At 42.8% G+C, this 22,137-nt stretch overlaps 2 protein-coding genes across 4 annotated transcripts in view; both read left to right on the top strand.

Annotated features, from left to right (window-relative positions):
* Window positions 1–2,604, top strand: part of heatr3 (HEAT repeat containing 3) — a 37,188-nt gene extending 34,584 nt beyond the window's left edge. For both annotated transcript variants that reach the window (XM_061669223.1, XM_061669231.1), the window contains one exon: window positions 5–2,604. In XM_061669223.1, the coding sequence (XP_061525207.1) occupies window positions 5–118 (114 nt within the window). In that variant the 3' untranslated portion in view covers window positions 119–2,604. The remainder of the gene's footprint in view (window positions 1–4) is intronic.
* Window positions 2,605–5,326: 2,722 nt separating this feature from the next.
* tent4b (terminal nucleotidyltransferase 4B) overlaps window positions 5,327–22,137 on the top strand; it is a 73,262-nt gene continuing 56,451 nt past the window's right edge. For both annotated transcript variants that reach the window (XM_061669209.1, XM_061669199.1), the window contains exon 1: window positions 5,327–6,104. In XM_061669209.1, the coding sequence (XP_061525193.1) occupies window positions 5,644–6,104 (461 nt within the window). In that variant the 5' untranslated portion in view covers window positions 5,327–5,643. The remainder of the gene's footprint in view (window positions 6,105–22,137) is intronic.

The following is a 22,137-nucleotide window of genomic DNA, read 5'->3' as shown; positions in this document are numbered from 1 at the left end:
TCAGATCCGTAAGGTGGGAAGAGACAAGTACAGCCCGCAGCAGCTGTGCGTGATCGACAATGTCAGAGTCAACCTGAGGAGATTCATCAGCTACCTGGAGACTGTGGCTAAGAAGTGATTGTGAAAACCATCCAGTATTTATTATTATTAACATGTTAATTTTTTATTTGTCCTGAGTCCTAATTTCTATTTGAGGTTTCTTTGCTGTGAAGAAAGCAACTGCAGGTTGCCGTAAAGACAAGAAAACTGGGGTGTGTCATTTTCAATTGATTTCATGGAACGGGGTTTCTGAAATCGAGGGTGCAGGATCCCAAAATGGCTTCCTTTTATTATTTTTTGGGGGTTGGCGATTGCCAGAGAGTTGAGATATTGTGTCATAGACTTTGACAATTAATGCAACAAGTTATGCAGTCATGAAGTAACAGTAAATATTTTAATAAAAACACTCTAGGCCATAACAATAAGATGAAAAACAGTAAGTACAACGGTAACTGAGTGTTCATTACACACTCTTTAACCTGTCATGTTCAGCTGCATGGCCATGCAGAATGGTGGATCTGTATGCCTTTTGTGCTGGAACAGTTTTGCTGTGCAACAGGGGAGTTTGAAATACTCTGCTTATTTTTTTAACTTTTTAATTATTTAATTATTATGTTTATTGAAAATGCAGCTGGACAGAATGGGGTTTTAGGAGACAGAGTGGACAAGGGGAATAGTGGTGCGAACCACAGCAGAACAATAGACAGTCTAAAGATTTGACCACAAGTAACATTACAAAAGTCAAATTGTGTTCTTATTTGTGGTGGGGTGGGGGGACACACACCCAGTGAGGACATGCAACAACTAACCAATAGGACAAGATGGGAGGACAGAAAAGGACAGGACAGGATGTGGGTAATGAGCAAGGGAGTGCTACTGATGAGTAGTGTGGTGGGATGCTTTTCTTGTCTAAACACCTGTAAGAACCTGTGAGTTCATCTCTTAATATAACCTGTGTTATTGTTCGTTGTCCCAGCATAAGCAATTCAGACCTATAGCGTGCCTATGAAACTTATTAGTGAACGAACACCATATCACATGCATGTTAGTCAACTGGTGTATGGAGTTGCTGAGCCGACACATTGAGGAAGGGGAGGGCCAAGTCAGCAAGCCCATCCTGCGGTGCTCCAAGCCAGGGGAGGCGCCCCCCAGGACCCAATGGGGTCCCCCAGACCAACGAAAGCACCCCAACCCACACTTTATAAGCTTGAAAATACATACAGTATGTCTGGACAGACATTGCTACCCAAAGATGTACGCAAGTCGGAACACCCCGTTATCACTAATCTACACTAACTTATTAGTAAAGTCGTAATTGCAGTAAATGTTTTTTAAAAAATAACAAAACATTTCTAGGCAATTAACATGAAACAAAAACTATGTTTGGTGGTAACCGAGCATGCCATATGACCACGTATCTCCAAACTAATTAATCGTGACCCATTTGGAAACTTGAAATCTTGTACGTTGGGTGGGCTGTTGTAAAGTGAGGACCTCCTATATCTTTAATGTAATACCTAGTGGTTAATGCCAAAGACATTTAATTAAAGGAGACATAATGTGCATTTTTCACTATTTCAAATGGTTCCCATGAGTTTTGGCTGCTCCGAAATTAGCCTGTTTTGATAGGACTACCCTGTCCCATTTGAGTGAGCCACTGCTCATCCCTCCAGTATACTGCTGGGCCAATAGCAGTTATGGATTTTGTTCACATGAAAAAAATCCATAGTTTAGTGTAGTTCTGAGTCTTATCCCTGGATCAGACAACAAGACAAATTTGGTCTTTCACGATTAAACTATGTCAGACTACTGCCATGAAATCTTGCCATATCTTGGTCAGACAGTTGCAACAGTACACGTCATGTATTCCGATACCACCGTATCCCGTCTTTTACGATCATTGGGGTTTATCTTGTCAAATCAAATACTCTAACATAGTGCAATTGTGAAAGACCAAATTTGTGTTGTAGTCTGATGCAGGCATTACCTGGCTGGTCAAAATGAAGTTCCAGTGTGTTATATCCTGATTGTTCCATGTTCTCTATTATAAACTCATTTCTTTTCTCCTCTTTTTTCATTTTCAATGTGTATGTTTGTAATTTGTAAGTTTCTGTTTCCCTGACGACATTTTACTTTACAATAATTGTCAAGAGCTGACGACTAGGTTTTCAAGGCACAGCTATTTAAAATTTACTTTTTTTGCATGACATTGCGTCTTTTTTCATAAAAGTAAAGGCTATGTGTTTTTGGGATATGAATGGTTTTGTTTAGAAAATGTGCTGTTTTAAGGAAGTGGGGTTGGACAACTTTGCTGACTGAAGTTTGTGTAAAATGTTCACTAAAAACAAACGTTTTGGTCTCATACACTGCCTATGTATTTTCTGGAGACAGCAGGTTTAAATGGACAAATCTGTTTTTTTGTGTGCAAAAATAATGTAAATTTAGTATGCAGCAATTTTTCATTGGGGATACTGGTGACATTGTGTAATGGAGGATAATCGCAAAGTATGCCACTGGGCATCTTTTATATGTTGTGAGTGCCTTTTTAAAATAAAATATTTATAAATTGTATTTTTGTTTACATGATATTGAAACAACTTTTGGACACATGTAACACACCAGTTGTCAGTTGAACACACAATCACAAATGGCAATTTTGTCAAGCAAATGTTAATATAAAATATACTACACTCCACTTATTACAACATCCATCCATCCATTTTCTGAGCCGCTTTTCCTCACTAGGGTCGCAGGCGTGCTGGAGCCTATCCCAGCTCTCATCGGGCAGGAGGCGGGGTACACTCTGAACTGGTTGCCAGCCAATTGCAGGGCACATAGAAACAAACAACCATTCGTACTCACAGTCATGCCTACGGGCAATTTAGAGTCTCCAATTTATGCATGTTTTTGGGATGTGGGAGGAAACCGGAGTGCCCGGAGAAAACCCACGCAGGCATGGGGAGAACATGCAAACTCCACACAGGCGGGGCCCGGGATTGAACCCGGGTCCTCAGAACTGTGCGGCTGACGCTCTAACCAGTCGTCCCCCGTGCCGCCCTTATTACAACAATACGCATAAAACACCACAAGGTGACCATCTCCGTTACACATCTCCCAGGCATTTTCAAACGAGTAGTTTTTTATTTTAGTTATATTTATACTTTTTGATACGCTTGTACATTTTCCTGTGCAGTTAAAGATTGTTGTGCCATTAAATAAATGAAAAGCTATTTAAAATACTTGAATAATAGAGTGATTAACATTTTTTTAAAATATGCATTTTATTTCTATATGAAAATATAAATGAACCACTGTTCTGGAATTGTTTTACAGTGCTGTGAAAAAGTATTGGCCGCTTTCTCAAATTCTTATATTTTTGCATAGTTTCCTGACTTTAAGATCAAACTAATGTAAATAGACAAATATAACCCATGTGAACTTAAAATGCTGTTTTTAAATGGTAATTTCATTTATTAAGCAAAAAAACTATTCAAAGTCACCTGGCCCTGTGTGAAATGGTAATTACCCCCCTTGTCTAATCATGAATTAATTGTGGCTAATCACAAGTTTTGGTTCATTTTCACTAATCACACACAAGCCTGATTACCTCCAGACCTGTTCAATCAAGAAAATCACTTTAACAGAATGTGTCCCGACAAAATCAAGAAATTCCAGAACAGTCGAGAAATAATGTAATTGACATCTATCAGTCGGGAGAGGGTCACAAAAGCAATTTCTAAAGCTTTAGGATTCCAGCCAACTATAGGGAAAGTCATTATCCTCAAATGGAGAAAACATGGAACAGTGTTGAACATTCCCAGGAGTGGCCAGCCTACAAAGATTACCCCAAGAGAACAGCAGTGATTCATCCAGGAGGCCACAAAGGAACTTAGGACAACTTCTATCAAAAACTGCAGGGCTCCCTTGCCTCAATTAAGGTCAGTGCTCATGACACAACCATTAGGAAGAGACTGGCCATCAATGGCCGAGTTCCAAGGCGAAAACCACTGCTAAACATAAAGACTCATTACTTTTGCAAAAAAAAACAAAAAACATTTGAATGATTCCTAAGACTTTTGGGAGAATATTATATGGTCTGAAAAGATGAAAGTTGAGCTTTTTGGAAGGTGTGTGTCTCGTTACATCTGGCGTAAATGTAGCACCACATTTAAAAAAAAAGAACGTCATACGAACAGTCAAACATGGTAGTGGTAGTGTCATGATCTTGGGATGCTATTCTCCTTCAGGACCGGGACAACTTTCTGTAATTGATGGATCCATGAATTCTTCTCTTTAACAGAAAATACTGCAGAAGAACGTTCAGCCATCATTTTTTTTAACCATTAACTTCAATATAATAATTTGAATAATTATGTTTCTTAAAATCTGCGATTGGCTTGTGGCCAGTCCAGGGTGTACCCCGCCTCTCGCCTGAAGATAGCTGGGATAGGCTGAAGCACACCTGTGACCCAAGGTTGAACTGCAAGTCAGTGTTTTTACGTTGTATTTTGCCACTCATTCAAATGCAGCTGTCTAAAGTCTTAACACGAGATAGCTCATTCTTGTCCACACCACAGGTGTCAAATTCAAGGCCCGGGGTCCAGATCTGGCCCATCACATCATTTTATGTGGCCTGTGAAAGCAAATCATGTGCATCAACTTCCATGAGTCTTGCTAAAATCTACCAACATTCCCAATAGCCATGTCATAAATATTGATCATATATTGCAAAAACGTGTTTTTGTGTGACCAAATAGTATAGTAACTTTGTATTGTAACTTGGTCAAGAGATACACAAACTACTATGCTTGACTAACAAGTTAGCCATCAATGTGTTGTGATTTAATAATATGAGATGAACATTTACATGGTTTCCCAGTTATAACGGCCCCCAGAGGGAAACCATAACTACAATGTGGCCCGCGACAAAACACCTCTGATCCTAGACTAACACAGTAAAAACACATACCAAAGATCAGCATTCAACGGCCCTATAAAGAATTCTCAATTTAATCGAAGCAAGAAGAATAAAAACAGAACTTTAAGATGTGATGGCGATGGCATAGACTATATTACTATATGTATAGACTACGCTAGAGTAATATGTAATGTAATATAATAATCAATTAGAATTTATTATGATACAATGACAAATTGTAATACGGTACACCCATTATGTTACGTAACGAGCGCGGAAAAAAAAAACATTACTCTTTTACGTAACGATTTCCCCCCCGCCCCCTTCCAGTCGGGCATGCGCACTGCTCAGCAGACGGCAGCGCGCCGCCATTGAGGGACGATCCCGAGGATAGGGTCAGAGCGAGAGTGAGAGAGAGAGGCGCTCCATCGACACCATACGGTCTCGTGTTCCTCCGTAGGGTTATAAAAAAACGTGAATAACGGGAGAAGGCGCCGGTGGCAGTCTACGGATACTCTCGTCGCCTTCCTGTGCTTTAGCACCGTGTGTCGCCGCCGCCGCCTTTGAGGGACAAAATTGGATGAAGTAACGGACGGCAAAGCGAGGGGAGCTAACGTTAGCTGGCTAGCTGCTCACGGGAGCTCCCGAAGGGAGGGGGTGGAGGGATTCTCGACTACTTTCGTTTCATGGATCCGCGAATCGCCTGGTTCCAACCAGAACAACGCGGACCCGCCAACAACCTGTGGATGCAGATCTGGGAGACGACACAAGGGCTCGGCTACCTGCACGTCAACAACAGCTTCGGTATCCTGAAAGCGAGCCTCAGCGCGGCGTCGGGAGCCGTCCTCTTCGCCGCGGCGGGGACCGGGCCGCCCGAGTCGACCATGACGAGTCCCACCGTGGACGGCGAGCTCATGGAGCAGCGGGACTTTCTGCCGCTGGAGACCAGCAACCGTAACCATCGAGCGGTCGCGCTTGGCAGCAGGGGCCCAGCGGACGGGCACCCTAGCAAGAGGAAACGGGACAACAAGGCGAGCACTTTCGGATTCAATTCCAGCCTCTTGGACGGTGGCCCCGGCACGGAGGGCCGCGACGGCTACGCGGGCACGCCGTGGAAAAGCAGGAACTACTCGGAGGGGGTCGTGGGGTAAGAAAAGTTTATTTTTGGTGTGTGTGTGTGTGTGCAGAGACGTATTTGGTCATTTGAGGGCCCAAGGTAAACCCAATATGCGGCCCTCCACATCCGGATTATCGCCAACCAAAAAAATGCAAATTTGAGAAAATTAGCTGAGCTAGAAATACATCCAACATGTAAATCACCTCAACGGATTAACTGTAATTGGTAAGAACTTTAATCCAATTTACCATTTGGTGGTGAAAGGCGTTGATCGACTCACTCTCCACTTGATCTCTATTGCATCCTCCTCGGCTGACAAGCAGTGCGACTGCAACAGGCAAGAGCGTTGGGCTCTGGCTGTTGTCAGTTACGCAAATTCGGTGTAACCCTGATGAAGGTTGAAACCTTTGGTTGTTTTGATTAAAACAAAAAACTCTGCCTTCTCCTCTTCTCGGCTCCACTGGTATAAAGTAAGTCGTTTTCCTCACAAAGCGCCAGCGTGTTTGTTTTGCTGAATCAAGTTTCCACGCATACAGTAGAAAGATGGACTAGTCCATTGCATGAGAAGGGAAGGGGCTGTCGAAATTATTACGTGAAATGTGTTTTTTAAAGAACATATTGATTATTCATTCATTCATTCATCTTCTGTACCGCTCATCCTCACTCGGGTCGCGGGTGTGCTGGAGCCTATCCCAGCTATCTTCGGGCAAGAAACGGGATACACGCTGAACTGGTCGCCAGCCAATCGCATGGCACATATAAACAACCATTCTCACTCACATACACACCTATGGGCAATTTAGAGTCTTCAGTTAACCTACCATGCCTGTTTCTGGAATGTGTGAGGAAACCGGAGTACCTGAAGAAAACCCACGCAGGCACGGGGAGAACAGGCAAACTCCACACAGGAGAGGCCGGATTGGAACCCGGGTCCTCAGAACTGTGAGGTGTGCTAACCAGTCAGCCACGTGCCGCCAGTAAATATTCTCTGATGTTTGAAGTCCTCCATGAAAGCAGCTGATTATTAGCTGCTCAGTCTAGAGGTGTCCTGATATGATCTTTGAGACCGGAAATCAGTCTGATGTCTACAAAACAAAACAAGGATCTGATCGGTCTGGATCTAAAATCAGAATCAGAATCATCTTTATTTGCCAAGTATGTCCAAAAAACACACGAGGAATTTGTCTCCGGTAGTTGGAGCCGCTCTAGTACGACAACAGTCAGTCAATTGACAGAGAACACTTTTATAAAAACATAAAGACATTGACAAAAAAAAAACAGTCACTGAGCAATAAAGGGTTGCTAGTTATCTGGTAATGCCGGTACTTCTTTTTTTTTTTGACAATTGTGCAAAAAGATGCAGAGTGCTCGAGCACAGAGCAGTTCGAATGACTAATATTGCAACAGTCCGGTGCAATGACCATTGTGCAAGGGTGCCGAGACTTCAAGGAGTGTATGCGGTTTAAAGTCACAAGTAGTGCGATAATCTGGGACAATGTTGATTGTGCAAATGTTGCAGATACTCCTCAATCAGTGTGCAAATGGAGCAGATGCTACTCTGGCATGAGTGGCCAGTATTGGTCAACAACAGATATGCAAATAGTGAAAACTACAGTGAGTGCATGAGTAATATATAATTGGCCCCACAAAAATGTGACAACGAACTCAAGTCAAAAAATTGCCAGGATGTTGTAATGGAATTGTAGGTTAGGTGTTTAAGAAGTTGATTGCAAGAGGGAAGAAGCTGTTGGAATGTCTGCTAGTTCTAGTTTGCATTGATCGGTAGCGCCTACCCGAGGAAAGGAGCTGGAAGAGCCGGTGACCGGGATGTGGCGGGTCCGAGAGGATTTTGCACGCGCTTGTCTTAGTTCTGGCAGCGTGCAAATCCTCAAGGGTGGGTAGGGGGGTACCGACAATCCTTTCAGCAGCGGATTTGCGAAGGTTGGTGAAATAAAGTCCGAAGTAGCCTCCTTGATGGTTAGCAAGTCTCCCCTTGTGTAAGTGAGTCGTGTAATGTCTCCAAAGATGAATGAAAAACACAAAAACAAAAACAATACTAGAGAGCGCGTAACCGAGGCGACCACACTGGTAGGCGCCATCTTGGATTTTTTTCCCCCTCAGATTTGACCACTCTTATACAAGCAGTCCATTCCATGCTCCACTCCAGCACTTGTGTCTTCTTCAAACTCTGTGAAAAATCAGGTATTATCATAATATTTGATAGTGACGACTTCTACTTTCTTTGTTACTGCACAGCATTACTTTATGTAATCTATTGGTTAATAACAAATAGGGCGGCACGGTGGGCGACTGGGTAGAGCGTCTGCCTCACAGTTCTGAGGACAGGGGTTCAATCCCCGGCCCCACCTGTGTGGAGTTTGCATGTTCTCCCCGTGCCTGCGTGGGTTTTCTCCGGGCACCCCGGTTTCCTCCCACATCCCAAAAACATGCATGGTAGTTTAATTGACAACTCTAAATTGCTCGTAGGTGTGAGTGTGTATGATTGTTTGTTTGTATGTGCCCTGCGATTGGCTAGCAACCGGTTCAGGGTGTACCCCGCCTCCTGCCCGATGATAGCTGGGATAGGCTCCGGCACGCCCGCGACCATAGTGAGGAGAAGCGGCTCAGACAATGGATGGATAATAAATAGGTCAGTTTTTCTCATCCCTACTGTTGCTAATTATTGTTCTTTGTTTGAGTAATATCACTTGATCAAGTCTTTTCTAACATTGCATACTACAAAATTAGGTATGATTATTGCTGAAATCGGATCAGACCGATATCGGGCAACACTCAATGCTGCAATATCTGTGTCGGATCGGAAGTGAAAAAGCTGCATCGGGCCAGCCATAGTAAAATCAAAATAATACATTTGCAAACATCTGCTGTTACTTTGGAAACAACACTTTTCACGATTTTTTCATGTTACAAACCAAATGAATAACTGACTCATAATCAATTTATGGAAGAAATAATAGTTTTTCTATTACGAAAATAATAATTATTTGCAGCTGTAGTATGATTAACCTGGCATTCCGAAGCAGCCTCAGAAGTGTATATCAAACTAGTAGCCCTTTGCATTAATCAGTACCCAAGAAGTAGCTCTGAGTTTTAAAAAGGTTGGTAAGTACATCACTCTATCTCGTGTGCTATTGCTTAAGTGTTGTTTTTGCGGTTATGTTTCATAATTAAACAATACCGAATATAGAGCTATTAATAATAATTCACTTAATAAACAGCAATCCTTAAGGCTGTAACGAAAACTATATCTCACGGTATTAATCTCACAGTACGAAAATTATTACGATATCGTGGGAAAGCTTGCAAGAAGACACGATATTGCAGGAAGGTTCACGGTACAGGTTGGCCAAAGAGGCGAAAGCAGGAGAACCGAAAAAGCCTCTCTTTTTCTTGCTGTTCTTCTTCTTGACTCTTGCCGAGTCCTTCTCAATAGGTTTTAGTAGTTTCTGTCTGTTTTCCCGCAGGTTTTTGTGAAAAAGACATCTTCAAATCATTAACGTGCACTTCTATCCCCGACCATCCAATTTTCACATTCATATACTCTTAACTCCAAAACAGTATTATTGCTGCAGCAATAATATATGGTCACAATAACAAAACTGTCCATTGAGAAATTGTCTGTTCAATAATTTAACAGTATTTACTGTATTGTAATTTATAACATTAGGAATTGGATACTGCCTACTAACAGTGTTTTTTTTTGTTTTTTTTGTTGTTACTTGAGTCCAAAAATTAAAGTGAGGTCAAAAATGCAGGAAGCCTGCATTCTTAAAGCCATGAGAAGCCTAAGTTTCTTTTCTTCCGCTTAGTGATATTGTAGGATGATGTATTTTTATGAGCAGCCTCTGTAATGTTTTCATTTGAAATGTGGACATTTCATCTGAAGAGAGGGAAGTTTGTCAAATGTAATTTTGCATAGATATCTGTATTTTTATAGAGTGGACCTATTTCTTTTTGGGGACTACTGTAATGTATTGACGGAGGGATATGTTGTAATGGGGAGTCGGAATCGTTATTCTCTCTCCGTGTGATGTTCTTTCACCCATGACCCTTGGTGTGAGATAAACACTCACTAGTATACCACTAAAGAGCGCTATGTTTACAATATGCTTAAATAATCCGATGGATCATCTCTTCGAGAGGGAGTGGTGGTGGCCACCGGCCGGGATGTGGCTTCGCGAAGTGGAGGTCAGCTGATGCCGGCCCGTGGGTTAGCGTTTGCTGGGACGGAGACCAGCGCGAACAACAAGGCGCCGCTTGCCCAATCGATTGTGACGTAACGCTAAGACGTTGTAGCCTTGGTTGGGACTCGGGTCACCAAGTTGTTTCTGCATCCCTCCCAAGGCAGCCTTTTGGTCACGTGGGCCAGTCAGCCAATCAGTGTATTTTTTGTGATGAAACTACATGGTCACATGGGTTACGTGTCGAATCGGGTGCGTTTATACACTTAATAAGTGGAGCGCTGTAGTCTGGCTGGAGCAGCCTCAGCGGTGTGGCTGCATGTAGCCGACCCAAAACTAAATTTTAAACCCAACGGCTCATTATTTTATACCAAGACAAGACCACGACAATATCGAGTCACTTTTAATTTTGCGTTATCGCAAATATTGTTACATCCCTACTAATCAGGAATAAAATGATTTTACAATAAATTTTAATGCTAAATAACACTTTATCTGAGTAATCGATAGAGCAATCCAGTCTAAAATATTTGATTGTGACAGCTAGGGCTCGGACTTGCCCTCTAAAACCTATTTGCGTTAACAGTAACGAATGACTTCTGAAAAAAATCGAATTATTACTCCTTGTACTATCCATCCATCCAGCCATCCATTTTCTGTAGCGCTTATCCACACTCGGGTTGCGGGCGTGCAGGAGCCTATCATCTGAGCTTTCGGTCGAGAGGCGGGGTACACCCTGAACTGGTCGCCAGCCCATCCCAGGGCACATATAAACAACCAAACCATTCACACTCACTATTTGGAAATAAAAATGTCATTTTCCTACAAATGAAATACCCAATTTGATTATTTGTAAACTCTCTCTTCAACCAGAAAGAGAGTACGCTGTTGCGTTTTAGCTACCGCTTCTCCCGCTTGAAAAGTTTTAGTTTTTAGTTTGAATGGCTTACTTTTACCAGGATCTCTTGCTGTACCCTGGCCAAAAATAGATCCTAGGTCTGTTTTGTGTCCGCCTCGATGCCGTAAAATGCATCAATCCACGCTGGCTGGGTAAACATCCGTGCAGCTCCTCGGGTACCGCGAATGTACGCCTCCTTCTGCGGAGATCATCGTCTTGGTGGATGGCTACGTACATCTGTGATCCATGATCAGATGTAGGACTAAAGTAGCTGGGGATGTCCTGATCCAACTTTTTCACTTCCGATCCGATACCGATATTGCAACCTTGAGTTTTTGTCAATACCGATATCGGTCTGATCCGATATCAGCAATAATCATACATACTTTAGTTATAGTCGCGCAAAAAGGTATTTAGTCAGCCACCAAGTGTGCATGTTCTCCCACTTAAAAAGATGAGAGAGGCCTGTAATTTTTATCATGGGTATATCTCATCTATGAGAGACAAAATGAGGGTGAAAAAAATCCAGAAAATCGCATTGGCTGATTTTTAAATAATTTATTAGCATATTATTGTGGAAAATAAGTATTTGGTCAATAACAAAAGTTAATCTCAATACTTTGTTATGTACCCTTTGTTGGCAATGACACAGGTCAAATGTTTTCTGTAAGTCTTCACAAGGTTTTCACACAGTGTTGCTGGTACTTAGTACAAGTGTGTGTTGCTGGTATTTAGTACAAGTACAAGGTTCCCTCTTGTACTTGTCGGAGTCAGTCTCGTTGCCGGGGGGCTGTTCAGCAATGATGCTGGCTTTCGCGAAAGCTCGGAAAACAGTCAAAGCAGATACCTTAGCCCAGGCATCCACAATCCATTCACATATGGTGGTGTAACTCGCCCGGCGCTTCGTCTTCTTGACTTCCCCCTTTAACGTCCGCATGCTGTCCTCAGTCACGTCCACTTTTCCTCTATGTACGTAGCTTGTTGGCAGGAAATGCTCCCAGTCAGTCAAGCGGAGCGCTCATCAAAGTCACACAACAACATTTAGAGATTTTGGAACCGGGTGCACACGTAAGGCTTGCCGCATGATAAGTCCATTTTGGAGAAAATGTAAGGCTTTTAAGTTCTCCTTATGTTCGTGAAAATCCGGTACTCATTGAGAATATTGATGATGGTATTATTTTATTATTTACTATATCAGTGTAGTAAAGATATATAGCATTCAGTTGCCCTGTTGGTGTTAATCAGATGGTTTTCTGTGAGTGGGACATAGCTGGAGAGAGTTAATCACAGCAGGCAGAGAGGTAGAAATGTCGATAGAGTTTAGAGAAGAGAAATGGCGGATTTTTCTATCGCCCCTCCAATTAGGCCTGTCACAATAGCAATTTTTTGAAGACTATATATTTTCACAAAAACTATCACAATAAATTATAATATTGTTATTTTAATGCCTCTGAAATCATGAAAAATAAGGCCTGCCCTTATTAACTTATTACTATTTTTTGCTTAAAAATCAGTGTTGTTATTATTATTGTTTTGTTTCTCTATTATATTGTTTTTCTTTACTCTGTGATATGGATCCCCCTGAGTCTGAAATAAAGAATAAGGACTGCAAGACTAGCCTGGTTTATATGGAGCGTTCTATTCTGGTTATAATCGGTTTAGAAGCCCAAACCGAATGGAAATGCTCCATATAAACGCCTACAGCGGAATAACCAGGCCGAATCTGAATGGAATTTAATTTGGTTTCACAGGGATGCTTTGTCTCAACGTAAATGCATGGTGACATCTTCTTTTATTCTTTTATGCATGGCTTAAATGTGGCTGCTCCTGACAGAGCTCATATGTGACAGAGATCTTGTTTTTAACTACTTATAAGTTTTATCAACCTGTTGTTTTAAATAAACATAAAAACAATCCAAACTACTGTGCTGGATAGATGACAGACCTCCATCTTGATAAATGACGTGACGTTCATGACGAAGTGCGCAAGTCACACGATTGTATTCACCCAATCGGAATAGATCATGTCACATGTAAACAGTTGACCAGAACTCTTCAATTGAAATGATTTAAATCTGAATGACACAAAAGTATTCATGTAAACCTAGCTACTGTGTGGTTGATCCACTGAAAGCAAGCCCTTCACCTGTCAATCAGGTATATGTTGACGTTCTCTCTCGTCAACTACTGCCTGAATAACGTGCCACTGAGGTTATGCTTAAGAAACAGTTAACTTTCCCGTGTTTGTGTTTATTGGGGACTAAAACACACACAACTCGGAGAGGTGCTGATGTTTTAAACGACTTCGCTGCTGTGGAACGAGTTGTTTAGCTCCTTAACTCGCTACCTTGTTAATTTGCAGGCTAGCTCATTAGCTAGTGGGCTAGCTAACACAACAAACAATTAATTTTCCCCTTAAGTGTGTCTGTTGTGTGAATCAACTCGCTGCACATGGAGCAAGGCTTTGTAGTATTGGACAGGCACCGGCAATAATGTCCATTGGCGTTCCATGAGCCCACTAGCGACTAATGACAGAACCATCCAACTCTGACGGCTCACTGTGTGATCCGCATGCCGTTTTACCACAATGACAATGTATCGAGTCTCAAAAAACAATTGTTTTTATCGAACGATAAGTCTATATAGTAATTATCGTGACAGGCCTAACTGCAGTTTATATTGCCATATCGCCCAGCACGACAGAACATATGGCAGGAAACCATAACTGAGATTTTATTTTAAGGCCATATCGTCCACCTGGTCTGGTGATCATTATAGTGCTTTGAGTAGATCATGTAATAGGAACTGTCACTTTTACAATGCTGCCCAAGGCACATGTAAGTCACATGTACAGTGTATATATAGTAGGACGGCGTGTTAATCAGTCAAGGTGACAAATGCCGCGCTGTTGCCCCATTTTCTCCGTATACTCAAAGCCAGAGCGTGCCCACGCTCAGTTGAATGACAAGACATTGTGTGACCACAGGTGCTGCACCATGTGGGAGGTCTAACTGACGAACAAGAAGTCCCATAGGAAGAATGAGAATTTTTTTAAAATTTCAGGTTCACGCTGTGGCCATCAGGAAACATTTATTAACTGTAGGGTTGGGCATCGAGAAGCGAAAACCGATTGGAACCGGGACTAACGTTCCGGTTCTCCTGGATTTGTTAAAATAAAAAAATTTTGGTTCCCAGTTTTGATGCCTGGTCCACCGCCCCCGAAGAAGAAGTGGCGAAAACTAACAAAGAAGAACGTGCACAAAGACGTGCTTGTGCCCAACGGCGGTGGGGGCAAACAAAAGTGTATTTTCTTTGTTAAAATTAATCACTAGTTGCCTCAGTGCAACACTTAAAATAAGATTATATTGTGCAAAGGAGGCTTTCACGATGCGCAGCGTCTGACGCGCTCCCTCCTGCTCAGAGCCTCGGCCTACACCGCGCGGAGTTTCAGTGAAGTCAATGCTCAGTCAATTGGGTGAGTGAAACAATAAAATACATTTATGGCAACATTGAGACAGCGAACAAGGTAAACGGTTGATTGCACTTTTGCACTGATGGTTTTTAGCATTTATTTTAGTCTTCAAACCAATGTAAGAGCCGATGACTGGAAAATAAAGCTTAACATTGAGCTAAAACCTCACCGTAGCAACTTTACATCACAATGAACTGGGACAAAATTCATATAAACGTTGTGTCACAGTATCACAAACACTAACCTTGTGCCACATCGGTGAATAAGGAAAGGAATCAACGTTTATTTAGGATTTGGTTCCATCCATTCAAAAAAAACAAAAAAAACCAAACAAAAGTCACAGGTGCCGTGTGAAGTTACTTTTCGTGCCAAAATGCTGGGTTCTGGTGCATACCCTTCAAAATAAATGGCTAAAAGCTTAAAACAGAAAGTCAATTTAAAACTTGTACGTCTAAACCATTTGACGTGATAAAACAGTCCCAAATAAAGATTTTAACAATGCTATATTTAACTTTTAGCTGAAACATTAATTAATGAATATTAGTCGATTGGGTTAGTTCCCGCGGTACGGTGGACGACTGGTTAGCGCATCTGCCTCACAGTTCTGAGGACCAGGATTCAAATCCCGGCCCCCCCTGTGTGGAGTTTGCATGTTCTCCCCATGTCTGCGTGGGTTTTCTCCGGGCACTCCTGTTTCCTCCCACATCCCAAAAACATGCATGGTAGGTTGATTGAAGACTATAAATTGCCTGTAGGTGTGAATGTGTGCGCGAATGGTTGTTTGTTTGTTTATATGTGCCCTGCGATTGGCTGGCGACCAGTTCAGGGTGTACCCCGCCTCACGCCCGAAGATAGGTTGGATAGGCTCCAGCACGTCTGCGACCCTTGTGAGGATAAAGCGGTACAGAAAATGGATGGATGGATTAGTTCCACACACATTGCCTTTTAGTTCATAGGTTAGATATTGATACTGGTTCTAAAGCACCCAGAGTAAAATGTAAATTTTAGTCTATGCTGCGGGCTGCTAAGAAAATGGATGTTCATAATTTTCACACCCTTTATTTATGCAAACCTTTTTGACCTAGCCTCCTAAACGAATAGGAATCAAGAATCATTTGGAATCGAAATCAGGAACCAGAATCCGGACCAGAATCACTCAAAGTTAAACAATGCCCAACCCTACTGTACAGGCAATGTTTTAAATCACATTTTTAACTTAATTCTCACTGAACTGTAAAAAAATTAAAAATGAATAATAATAAACACTAATGTAAAAGTGAAATGAAGTAAAACTATTCAAATGTGTTTAAATCACAGTTAAAATGTGCCAGTGTGTATATGTCCATCAATCCATTTTCTGAGCCGCTTCTCCTCACTAGGGTCGCGGGCGTGCTGGAGCCTATCCCAGCTATCATCGGGCAGGAGGCGGGGTACACCCTGAACTGGTTGCCAGCCAATCGCAGGGCACATACAAACAAACAACCATTCGCACTCACAGTCACACCTATGGGCATTTAGAGTCTCCAATTAATGCATGTTTTTGGGATGTGGGAGGAAACCGGAGTGCCCGGAGAAAACCCACGCAGGCACGGGGAGAACATGCAAACTCCACACAGGCGGGGGCGGGGATTGAACCCGGGTCCTCAGAACTGTGAGGCTGACGCTCTAACCAGTCGCCCACCGTGCCGGTTGGTTCATTATTTATATTTCAAGAGAGTGCTATTTTTCTATTTTTCTTTTCTAAAAACATGCAACAATATTTTTTGGGGGGCTGGAATAGATTAATGGCATTTAATTCACTTCAGTCGATAAAATTGATGTGACATACGATTACATTAAGTATTTCTTTGTAGTTTAAAATGGCTACTCTAACCAGTCTACTCTATTTGGACATGGGAGACAAAGGCGTGTGCTTATTTGTTTTCGACCCCTCTCTTTTTTGCTCTCTCGCTCTCTGTCATTCTGTCTGTCTGTCTCTCTCTCTCACCTCTCTCTCCCTCCTAGCCTCCCTCTTCCTCTTCCTCTCCCTTTCCCTCTGTCTATCTGTCCAAACCAAGCATCCCATCTCAGTGTTGACATCCTCTGCACGGGGTTGACTTCCACAAACCAAAGGCAGAAACATGAGCCTCCTTTATGGATATCCAATCATGGGAGACTTCCCACCCCTATTTTTTTCTGTTGGTGTAGCTCCTTAGTTGAAATGCTCTTTATGAATTCAGGAAGTCGTCATAGCCTGGGAGAACTTCTCACAGAAATTTTGCTCTAGTTGGGTATTGTGGAGAGGTGCCAAATTAAGGAATTTCCAGTATATGCTGGTCCAACTCCCATTTTGTTTTTCCTGCATCAAATAATAGAAATAGGGTCGAGGGTAGTTCTAGGGTCTAGCAGTGGCCACTGTAAAACTTTTGACAACTACTCCAGACATTTTATAAAATATTGTACATTGTAAGCGTTCAAACAAGTGAAAAAAGTCGTTAACCACTGTTAATTGTAAAAACATAAAAACACGCAGTCTAATACACTCAGGTTTCATAGAGCATGCATACTTTGCTCATCAGAGCCGTAACCTAAGAGCTAGTAGTGTTTGTTGTATGTTTTACACAGAACCAAACAAACGCAGCATACTGATGCAACTGTGTACACCTTTACACTACATCCGTGGCATGTAATATACATATACAATGGATATAAAAAGTCTGCACACCCCTGTTCAAATGCCAAAAGCATTGCGTGTGCAGTGGCACTGCTAGCTTCAATGGCACCGTGTGCTTGATCCCTACTTGGGGCTTAACTATTGTTTGTTTGTGGAGATTATTTTCTCTACAAAATAAATTGTTGTGGTCTTTTTAAATAATTTCATATTTGAAAATATAGATATTTATTTTATTTTTTATAGTGCCTTAAAGTAACAATTCTGAGGGATGTGGTTTTTCACATGTTTGAAAAAAGGGTGAGGCAAATGTCATTTTATATAATTGGGTTAAGACAAGGGCAACTCAAGGTTCTTTATGATCGTTTCCCTCCACAAATGCTAACTATTGCATTGTTTCAGAATCAGAATCATCTTTATTCGCCAAGTATCTCCAAAACACACAAGGAATTTGTCTCCGATAGTTGGAGCCGCTCTAGTACAACAGACAGTCAATTTACAGAACACTTTGGGGACATAAAGACATTGACAAAAAACAATTGTGCAAAAAGATGCAGAGTCTCTCTCTCCTCTAGCACTTAGAGCAGTTCGAATGACTAATATTGCAATAGTCCGGTGGAATGACCATTGTGCAAAGGGCGCTGAGACTTCAAGGAGTGTATGCGGTTTAAGTGACGAGTAGTGCGATCATCTGGGACAATGTTGGTTGTGCAAATGTTACAGATACTCCTCAATCAGTGTGCAAATGGAGCAGATGCTACTCTGGCATGAGTGGCCAGTATATGCAAATAGTGCAGCATGGCGAGACAACTACAGTGAGTGCACGAGTAATACATAATTGGCCCCACAGAAATGTGACAACGAACTCAAGTCAAAACATTTCCAGCTTGTTGTAATGGAATTATAGGTTAGGTGTTTAAGAAGTTGATCGCAAGAGGGAAGAAGCTGTTGGAATGTCTACTAGTTCTAGTTTGCGTTGATCGGTAGCGCCTATCTGAGGGAAGGAGCTGGAAGAGCTGGTGACCGGGGTGCAGACTGTCCGAGAGGATTTTGGACGCCCTTGTCTTAGTTCTGGCAGCGTGCAAGTCCTCAATGGTGGGTAGGGGGGTACCGACAATCCTTTCAGCAGTTTTGATTGTCCGTTGCAGTCGGAGTTTGTCCTTTTTTGTAGCAGCACCAAACCAGACTGTGATGGAAGAACACAGGACTGATTCGATGACCGCTGTTTAGAACTGTCTCAGGAGCTCCGGTGGCAGGCCGTGCTTTCTCAGAAGCCGCAGGAAGTACATCCTCCGCTGGGCCTTTTTGAGGACAGAGTTGATGTTGGTCGCCCACTTCAGGTCCTGAGAGATTGTAATTCCCAGGAATTTGAAGGTCTCGACGGTCGACACAAGGCAGCTGGACAACGTGAGGGGCAGCGGTGGCGAAGGATGCCTCCTGAAGTCCACGATCATCTCTACCGTCTTGAGCGTGTTCAGCTCCAGGTTGTGTCGGCCGCACCACAGCTCCAGCCGCTCCGCTTCCTGTCGATATGCACACTCGTCACCGTCCTTGATGAGGCCGATGACAGTGGTGTCATCTGCAAACTTCAGGAGCTTGACAGTCGGGTTCGCTGAGGTGCAGTCGTTCGTGTAGAGAGAGAAGAGCAGCGGAGAGAGGACACAACCTTGGGGCGCCCCAGTGCTGATGCTGCGTGTGGATGAGGTGGCCTCCCCCAGCCTGACCTGCTGTGTTCTGCCCGTCAGAAAGCTGTAAATCCACTGGCAGATGGCAGGTGAGACGCTGAGAAGCTTGGTTGAAAGGAGTTCAGGGATGATGGTGTTGAACGCTGAGCTGAAGTCCACGAACAGGATCCTCGCGTAGGTCCCTGCACTGTCGAGGTGTTTTAGGATGAAGTGCAGTCCCATGTTGACTGCATCATCCGCAGACCTGTTCGCTTGGTAGGCAAACTGCAGGGGGTCCAGCAGGGGACCTGTGACACTCTTGAGGTGGTCCAGCACGAGACGTTCAAAGGACTTCATGACCACAGATGTCAAAGCGACAGGCCTGTAGTCATTCAGACCAGAGATTGCAGGTTTCTTGGGGACTGGAATGATGGTGGAGCGTTTGAAACAGGATGGAACTTCGCACATTTCCAAAGATCTGTTGAAGATCTGAGTGAAGACTGGCGCGAGCTGGTCCGCGCAGACGTTGAGGCAGGATGGGGACACATGGTCCAGGCCTGCCGCTTTGTTAATCTTCTGTTGTTTGAAGATGCGTCTCACATCCTGTTCATGGATGGTTAACGCAGAAGTCAGAGGTGTGGTTGTGGTTGTGGTCGCGGGTGCGGCCGGGTGGGTGTGTGGAGTGAAACTGTCCTTCTCAAATCTGCAATAGAAGGTATTCAAGTCGTTGGCTAGTGTGCTATTGTTCTCAGCTTGGGGGGATCGTCGCTTGTAATTAGTCAGCGATTGGAATGCATGCCAGACTGATTTTGAGTCGTTCGCGCTAAACTGTTTTTCCAACTTTGCTGCATAGATCCTCTTTGCAATGTTAATTTCTTTAGTAAGCTGGTTTCTAGCTCGATTATACAGGGCCCTGTCCCCGCTCTGATATGCATTTTCCTTAGCTTGGCGAAGCTGCTTAAGTTTAGCAGTGAACCACGGCTTGTTGTTGTTGAATGTGCAAAATGATTTTGTTGGTACACAAACCTCTTCACAGAAACTGATATAGGATGTGACAGTGTCCGTATGTTCATCCAGGCTGCCAGCTGAATTTTCAAAGACACTCCAGTCTTTGAAAAGACTCCAGTCTGTGCAGTCTAAACAGCTTTGAAGTTCCATCTTGGCTTCATTCAAAAAAAACAACTTTTTGACTGTTTTCACTGTAGGCTTCGCACATTTAAGTTCTTGCTTGTACGTCGGTATTAAGTGAATTAAGCAGTGATCAGACGAGCCCAGGGCTGCACGAGGTATAGCACGGTATTTTTTTTTAAAAATGTTTTTTTACCTTCGTGTAGCAGTGGTCTAAAGTATTATTTTCCCTGGTAGGACAGTCGATGTGCTGCTTGTATTTAGGGAGTCCGTGGTTGAGTTTAGCTTTGTTAAAGTCCCCGAGAATAATGAGGGGTGAGTCCGGGTGTTTTTTTTCCAATTTCGTTGACTTGTTCGGCGAGCGTTAGCAATGCGGCGTTCGTGTTAGCTTGCGGTGTAATATAGACTCTAGCCAGTATAAACGATGCAAACTCACGTGGCGAGTAGAATGGTTTACAGTTCAAAAACAGCGACTCCAAATGCGGGCTGCAGTGTATGCTGAGCACCGTGACGTCCGTACACCATTTTTCGTTGATATGGAGGCATATCCCGCCGCCCTTTGTTTTCCCCAATGATTCCATGTCGCGGTCCGCTCAATGAATGTTGAAGCCGGGAAGCATGACGGCGCCATCGGGTACAGCGTCGCAAAGCCAGGTTGAAGCACATGGCCGCGGAACGTCCGAAGTCTTTACTGGTCTTTAACAGAAGATGAAGCTCGTCCATTTTGTTGGGTAGGGAGCGTACATTCGCGAGGTGGATCGACGGGAACGCCAATCTGTGTCCTCTCTTGCGGAGTTTCACCTGAATGCCGGCTCGTTTTCCTCTGTGGCGCCGCCTCCATGCGCCGAAAACCGCGGACGCCGCTCCGGTGAGTAACTCGGGGAAGAAACTGAGCGGATTTTCGAAAGTTGGTGACAGAAAGTCCGGAGTAGCCTCCTTGATGGTTAGCAGGTCTCCCTTTGTGTAAGTGAGTCGTGTAAGGTCTCCAAAGACGGACGAAAAACACAAAAACAAAGACAATACTAGAGAGCGCGTTACCGAGGCGACCACACTGGTAGGCGCCATCTTGGAATTACGCACCAAATCGAATCATATCGAATAATCGTATCGTTCCGCCCTTAAAGATATCATTTTTTGATCAAATCGTAACTTGTGTATCAAGATATGTATCGAATTTCCCTCGTGCCAGAGATTCCCAACCCTAGTTTTCATCCCTAGTAATGTACAGTGCTGTGAAAAAGTATTGGCCCCTTTCTCAACTTCTTATATTTTTGCATACTTTCCCCACTTTGTTTAAGATAATCAAACAAACATAAATATCACAAATATAACCCAAGTGAACTTAAATTGCTGTTTCTAAATGGTGATTTAATTTATTAAGGGAAAAAAAACTATTCACAGTTACTTGGCCCTGTGTGAAATAGTAATGGCCCCCTAAACCTAATAACAGGTTGAGCCACCCTCAGCAGCAACAGCTGAAATCAAGTGTTTTCTATAACTGGCAATGAGTCTTTCAAATCTCTGTGGAGATATTTTTTCCGACTCTTCCTTGCAGAATTGTTTGACTTCAGCAAAAATTTTGGTTTTTGAGCATGAACGGCTTATTTTAGGTCATGTCATTGCGTTTTAATCTGATTCAAGTCTTGACTTTGACTAGACAACTCCAAAACCTAGATTTTGTTTTTGTTCATAGACAGAGAAGCCAAAATAACCCAGTATTAAATTATAGGCCGTCGGATTTAAAAAAAGGCAGTTGCTGATATGCGCCAAAATGGCAAATATCAGTCACAATAATCGGCCCGGCCGATAATCAGTCTATCACTAGTTTTATGGAAAATATATCTTCTTAGAAATATTATCGTGACAGGCCTACACAGCACAAAACCTGGAGGTTTTTTTTCCTTTCACTATACGTCGCTGGCACAGCTGGATGTTAGGGCTGCACGATATTGAAGAAAAAATGACGTGATTTTTTTTAATTTAAAAAATATATTTTTTTTTAAACCTGCGATATATATTGCAATGTGAAATAATATAGGATCACTGTTG

Source organism: Phycodurus eques, chromosome 2, assembly GCF_024500275.1.
Source record: "Phycodurus eques isolate BA_2022a chromosome 2, UOR_Pequ_1.1, whole genome shotgun sequence".
NCBI lineage: Eukaryota > Metazoa > Chordata > Actinopteri > Syngnathiformes > Syngnathidae > Phycodurus > Phycodurus eques.
Note: the sequence above shows the minus strand (reverse complement) of the source record. Positions and strands in the feature narration are given on the sequence as shown.